At 44.8% G+C, this 6,520-nt stretch overlaps 1 protein-coding gene across 2 annotated transcripts; it reads left to right on the top strand.

The window, feature by feature from the left end:
• The first annotated feature begins 735 nt into the window (after window positions 1-735).
• Window positions 736-5,953, top strand: LOC136549941 (uncharacterized). Of its 2 annotated transcripts, none has more exons than XM_066541372.1 (8): window positions 736-1,126; window positions 2,630-3,711; window positions 3,813-4,101; window positions 4,232-4,438; window positions 4,525-4,698; window positions 4,825-5,025; window positions 5,110-5,223; window positions 5,332-5,953. In XM_066541372.1, the coding sequence occupies exons 2-8, from the start codon at window positions 2,669-2,671 to the stop codon at window positions 5,677-5,679; spliced, it is 2,376 nt and encodes a 791-aa protein (XP_066397469.1). In that variant the 5' UTR covers window positions 736-1,126; window positions 2,630-2,668; the 3' UTR covers window positions 5,680-5,953. The 2 variants fall into 2 exon arrangements, with proteins under 2 accessions (XP_066397469.1, XP_066397470.1); XM_066541373.1 differs by lacking the exon at window positions 736-1,126 and adding an exon at window positions 1,460-1,482.
• The last annotated feature ends 567 nt before the right edge of the window (window positions 5,954-6,520 follow it).

Below are 6,520 nucleotides of genomic sequence, written 5' to 3'. Positions count from 1 at the left end.
ATAACGAATTCAATTATACTTATTTTGTATCATAAATGTTAGTATTTTTTTTATATAAATTTAGTCAAAGTTCAAATTGTTTGACTTCTTGAAATACGAGAATTGCATTCTTTTGTGGATAGAGGGAGTGTCATTTTGTTTATCTTCATCTTTTCACAAGTTTATTTTTTTTCACAATCCACAATGTAACAAGTTGTTTCCCAATATATATATATATATATATATATATATATATATATATATATATATATATATATATGTCCTAGACAACTGAAGAAGTAACAATTAATGGTAACGAGGGTAGAAGACTGACTAACTGGTTTATGCTATATATCGATCTGTGATGCATTTTTGCTGCGTGCGTGATCCGACCTGATGAAAATCGTGAGACACGTTGAGGATAAATCATGACTTTATGCCGTGGTTTATGCTCCGTCTTCCACCTATACAATCCTTTCATGGTCACCGGTATTACTAGGAGAGCGATGGATGGGTCCATTGAGAGGAACAGTTACCTAGCAATGAGGGAAAAAATGGATGGTGGCAGATCTGACAGTTTGCACAACAATGGAATTGTAGTAGGGGAACAGTGACCTAGCAATGAGGGAAAAAATGGATGGCGGCAGATCTGACAGTTTGCACAACAATGGGGGAACTTGATAGGCCACACGCCCGAACGAGCCGGGTGCTAGGGTCACCGTGCGGTGAGCAGATTCGGCGGCCTCCAAACACACGTTCCTATAAGCAACGGCCACCACACCTACGCCCAAGCGGTGGCACACTCCTCCTTGCCATGCCAGTGCCGCCTGCCTGCCTGCCTCGCCGTAGCCCGCCGCCCCGCTCCGCCCGCCCCTAGAAGCGGCCGGTGGCCGCCTAGTCGTCCGCTCCCGCGCCGACCGCCCACGCGGCGCCGCTCCGCACCAACATTCCCTCGGGAACCACGGCGGCGCCCACTCCCACGCCGCGTTAAACTAAACCCCGCGCAGGCGCGCCATTATAGTTAGATTAGAAAAAGAAGGAACAGAAACAGAGATTGCAACCGCCTTCCCTGGTCTCGCTCCTCGTCCCGCTCCCGCCCGCGTCGCGCGCGAGGAACTGAACCGGCGCGGCAACCGCGAGAACCCCGGTGAGCACCAGCGACTTCTGCTCTGCATACCGTTTCGCCTTCCTCCTAATCCCATCGACCCCCGGAATCTCGTTCTTGTGCATTGGGGGGAGATTGGAGTGCCGTCGTGTTTCGATTCGAGATTCCGAGGTTACATTTCCTTTTGAGGTCCTGGGTTCTTACTTCCTTTTATTGGCACCGCAAGTTTCGTTGCTGAAACTGCCAAACTGGTGGGATCTTGGTCTGATGAGCTCTGCTTTTGGTGCGTGCGCTTGTAGATTGGTTGCAGACTGAATAAAGCCAAATTGGTGGTTTCTGGGCGTGCGAGGTGTCTATATTATATTCATTTCCTGTTCTTGTTCTTGCTCCTGTGCCGTGTGAGCATTTTTTTTCCATCTAATGTTAGTTACTACTGTATATCTTATAATTTCCACACGGATTAGGCTGGCATTTTTAGACTGAAGTTTTGGTCAATAGGTGGGTGGTAGCCTGTGATTCTCATTTCTTTGCTCTTTTGTTAGCTGCCTGATATTTATCGTTTCTCAACTTTCTTGGACTCTTCCGTGCTGAAAATTGCTGCTGCCATTTGTTGCAACGGTGTAAATCGAATTGATGGACCTGCCTGTTTTGTCGGGTGATTGGTAATTTGGAGGAATGGACTAGGACATAGTGATTGTTGTGGAATCAAGTACTGCCTCATGCTCAGTATCAACCGCGTCTACACCCATCATGGATCGTATATTCGTAATTACCTTTGCATATCAGTGTCTTGTCAGATCTCTCTGTAGTTAAGTTATGGCACAGCTTTATGTCTGGGGCTCTCTCATCGCCCTGGGGGACCTCCTTCTCAAATGCAATCCAGGGGCACCGTGGTCCAAGATCGACTGGAGCCCCACGGCCATGTGCCTCCCAACTACCGTCTGTCCAAGCAAATTACCGTTTGTACCAGATTCTCTTATTAAGTTGTTGGAGAATTTTCAATTTTACTTGCAAGACAGAAATCTTGCTCAGCTGTCCAGTTCATGAGTTGAGTTGCTGTCCTGTCACTTGATTTATGATGTCAACATTTGCTTGTCAGGACCAAAGATTTAGGACTTACTACTGTCATGCTCCATGGTGAATGCTTTGTTGTAAGCTGCACTCTTTATTAACTTATTAGGATGCAGAGGATTGATCTGTGTGCAACTATGTTTTATAGTGGATGTCTCCGTGGTAAACATTTGCTTCTTAGAATGCTTGTCAGTATCAGGAACATGCTTTTTAGGGGGATTTCTTACTGGAAGCTGCATTTTTAACTTGGGGGGTGCAGATCGCTCTACCTCTACGGATCAGCTCTGAACTTGCACTGCATCTTTTATTTTCAGTTGCTACTTCCATTGCAATTTTTTTGTCCTTTTAATTCCCTTTGCCATTTCATAATCATTATCATCTGGGTTTGTTAAACCCTCTTGAAAATTCCCTATTGACTTTCTTAAGCTGATAGGACCTTGCTGGTGTTTCTAATTCTGTTGGTGATCTGTCCAGGTATCAAACTTCTACTAGTGCATCACAAAGGATACGGAAATGGGTGCCAAAGAGAATGGAGAAGAGAGAGATGATCATTCAAGTGATGTGGAAAGAGATGGTAAACAAGGGAAGGAAACTGAATCAGACTATGAACCAGCTAGAAATTCCCTTTCATCGCCAGGTGAGGCTACCAGTAACGAAGACACTAAAGTGAAAAGAGTCTCAAGAGTTCCAAAGAAGCTAGCAAGGAAAGAGTCAAAGGAAAACAGCCCACGCTCAGCAAGAAGCATTTCCAATCGTCAAATCCACACCAAGCTGCAGTTTAGATCGTCAAACAGTAGCCAGAACAAATCGCCAAAAACAAACAAAACAGCTAATGGTGCTAAAACTGTTGAAATGAAGAAGCCAGAGACTCCGAAAGCTCCTTCTTGTTCTTCATCCGAGATGTCTGAGGAAACAGATGACAAAGCTATTGAGGATAGACCCATAGATGATAAAGCAGTTGAGGGCAGAATCAAGGATGATAGCACTGTTGAAGGCAGAGCCACGGATGATAAAGCCATTGAGGACATAGCTAAGAATGATAAGGACATTGAGGATGGAATGAAGGATGATAAGGCCATTGAATGTGAAGTCACTGATGATAAACCTATTGAGGGCAAAGTAATTGATGGTATTGCCATTGGGGGCAGAGAGATTGAAGGTAAAGCCATTGAAGAGGCAAAGGAGATCGATATATTGGATGAAGCTCCAAAATGTGATCAGAGTACTGGCACTGATGATGAAATTGCTGATACTGAAGAAAACGAAGCTGATAATGGCAACTCAGTTTCATATGAAAATAATGAGGAATTATATTCAAAAATTGAGAAGTTGGAGCAGGAGCTACGTGAAGTTGCTGCCCTCGAGGCTTCTCTCTACTCTGTGGTGCCAGAGCATGGTGGTTCATCACATAAGTTGCATACACCAGCTCGCCGTCTATCTAGGATTTACATTCATGCATCAAAATTTTGGTCCTCGGTTAAGAAAGCTTCAGTCGCAAGAAATTCAGTTTCTGGGCTTGTGCTTGTTGCAAAGTCTTGTGGCAATGATGTTTCAAGGTAAATTATCACTACCCTCTACTGCTTGATTCCCCTTATTGTCATTACCGTCAACTCCTTCAGATCAAAATTTAAGAAGTGAGAATCTAATTTTGATGTAGGTTGACATTTTGGCTATCGAACACTGTTGTCCTGAGAGAAATTATTGCACAAACATTTGGTTCTTCACGACACTCAAGTCCAGTTAAGCTTTTCAACACAAATGGTGCAAAGAAGCCTGACAGGAGTTCCGCTCCAACACGATGGAAAAGTAACTACAGTGGCAAGTATGCGAAACCCAATATCATGCAGGTGCCAGATGATTGGCGTGAAACTAGCACACTGCTGGATGCATTGGAGAAGATCGAATCTTGGATCTTTTCTCGGATTGTCGAGTCTATGTGGTGGCAGGTAAAAGTTCACCCTATTACTGTCTTGACACTTTCCAGAAAGCTGAGTATGGCTTCTAAAACAGTGATGATTAAAACCTATTGCAAATTAATCCAAGTTTTCAGTTTTCTGAAGGATTTTCATTTCACAGGCAATGACACCCCACATGCAAACCCCTGTAGAAGATTTGTCAACTCCAAAGATTGGGAGGTCGTTAGGGCATTCTTTGGGTGATCAGCAACATGGAAGTTTTTCTATTGATATCTGGAAAACTGCATTTCATGATGCATTCAGCAGAATCTGTCCTCTTCGTGCTGGTGGACATGAGTGTGGATGTTTACCAGTGTTGGCAAAATTGGTATGCTTTCAGATGCTTATTTTTGTTTCTTTGGTAATGGTATCTTTTGTGTGAAGTTTACTCATGAAATTTTCTGTTTCTATCAGGTGATGGAGCACTGCATAGCCCGTTTAGATATTGCTATGTTTAATGCCATCCTTCGTGAATCAGAGAATGAGATACCCACGGATCCTATATCTGACCCAATTGTGGACTCAAGAGTTCTGCCGATTCCAGCTGGGGACTTAAGCTTTGGATCAGGCGCACAGCTCAAGAACTCTGTATGCACTTAAATTATGAAATGCTTGCAATTGCATGATGAACAAACAAACAAACAATCTAGAATAGGGACTATGCATGATCTCGCCCTTGCACTACTGATTTTAACACATGATATACTTCTGCAGGTTGGGAATTGGTCCAGATGGTTGACTGATACGTTTGGCATGGATGCTGCTGAATCTGAAAAGGATGGTCAAGATGTGGAAATTAATGGTGATGACAGAAGAGATGCAGCAGAATCAACTTGTTTTAAGCTACTTAATGAGTTGAGTGATCTTTTGATGCTCCCGAAGGACATGCTTCTCGAGAAAACCATTAGGAAAGAGGTAAGCTTCCATTTGTAGTTCGTGTCACATTCCCAGGTCCTAATATGTGCTTCAGGAAGTTTTGATCGTCGTGTTTTGCATCAGGTCTGCCCATCCATTGGCCTTCCACTAGTAACAAGAATACTCTGCAACTTCACTCCTGACGAGTTCTGCCCTGATCCTGTTCCTGGCATGGTTCTAGAGGAGCTGAATTCTGAGGTATACTTTCCGTTTGCTAAAATGGTTTGTTTCACCTTTGATTTGGAAGCATCTTGTGTTACCTACATGTCAAATTGCTCAACTGGTATTGCGATGAATGCCTTGCAGAGCTTGCTGGAGCGATTCACAGAGAAAGACATGATCAGCACATTCCCAGTCACCGCTGCTCCAGTGGTGTACTGCCCACCTACACTGGAGGACGTCGCGGAGAAAGTGGCTGACATGGCTTGTGGCAATCCAGAGCTGGATCGGAGGGGATCAATGGTGCAGAGGAGAGGGTACATCAGCGATGACGATCTGGATGACCTGGAGTTCCCCCTGGCATCCCTGTACGACAAGAGCAATCCCCCCTCCCCGTGCAACAATGGTGTCGCGCATTTCAGCACTCGGCAGGGAGCCTCCATGGAGAATGTCAGACACGACCTCCTGCGAGAAGTATGGTCCGAGCGGCGATGATCAATACAGCCTGTGGAGCGTCTTTGATCTCTGCATTGCAGAAATGGTGGGACAACCGTGAAGAAGAAACTGCAATCGAAAAGCGATGACAAAATGCTAGTATTCATTTGTTCTTGTATATCCGTTCCTCTGTGAGCCCGTGCATTGGTTATTTTTGTGTAGCATACAAGGAAGTTGAGAATATTTTTCCTTTGTATATGATATATAGTGCAATTGTATTCTACAGTGGCTATGAATGTGATGTGATCATGAAAGATTGGGAGACGTAGCATCATACTGGCACACGCTGCCGTTCAACCTTCATTATTCTGCCTGTCCTCCCATTTCCTTTTTCAAAAGAATATTCTGTCAGCTCTTGTGCCTTGAGCGTGATGGATCCATTTCTTTCTATTCACCGACACTTGGGTCAGCAGTCCACCGTGAGCTGTTTCCACTTTCCTCGTGGTCTATACATCATTGGCCATGGTGGGGGGTGATGTTGTGTGTGGAGTGTGGACAGTGTGGTGTGCCAGCTGAGAACCAACCATTCAACGAAGGCGCCGACGAGGTGACGGTGAGAAGGAACGTTACTGACGTTCTACCGGCCATGGATCAACATCAGCCAGCCGCCGTTCCAATCGAAGCGCGGACGCCCTCTTGGCTCTTGCCCCGGGGGTTGGGAGGAAACAACGAACTTGTGGGCCGTCGCGCGGTCCAAAAGCCCACACGGCACAAAAACGAGAGAAACGCACGAACTGCACGATGATCACCATGTTGGCTGATGCGGCTTATGCTGATGCTTACGTTGAAATGTTGTAAGAGAAAAACATTGTTCTATGATTGAAAAGTAGTTCTGAATAAG

The sequence above is a fragment of the Miscanthus floridulus genome, chromosome 4 (assembly GCF_019320115.1).
Source record: "Miscanthus floridulus cultivar M001 chromosome 4, ASM1932011v1, whole genome shotgun sequence".
Lineage (NCBI taxonomy): Eukaryota > Viridiplantae > Streptophyta > Magnoliopsida > Poales > Poaceae > Miscanthus > Miscanthus floridulus.
This window is presented reverse-complemented; position numbering and strand designations above follow the sequence as displayed.

Bases quoted from the DNA above. Each gene is read 5' to 3' on its own strand.
- LOC136549941 (XM_066541372.1), top strand. From the start codon at position 2,669: ATGGGTGCCAAAGAGAATGGAGAAGAGAGAGATGATCATTCAAGTGAT. The intron at 4,102-4,231 runs GTAAAAGTTCAC...TTCATTTCACAG, and splicing joins TCGAGTCTATGTGGTGGCAG to GCAATGACACCCCACATGCA. The intron at 4,439-4,524 runs GTATGCTTTCAG...TGTTTCTATCAG, and splicing joins TACCAGTGTTGGCAAAATTG to GTGATGGAGCACTGCATAGC.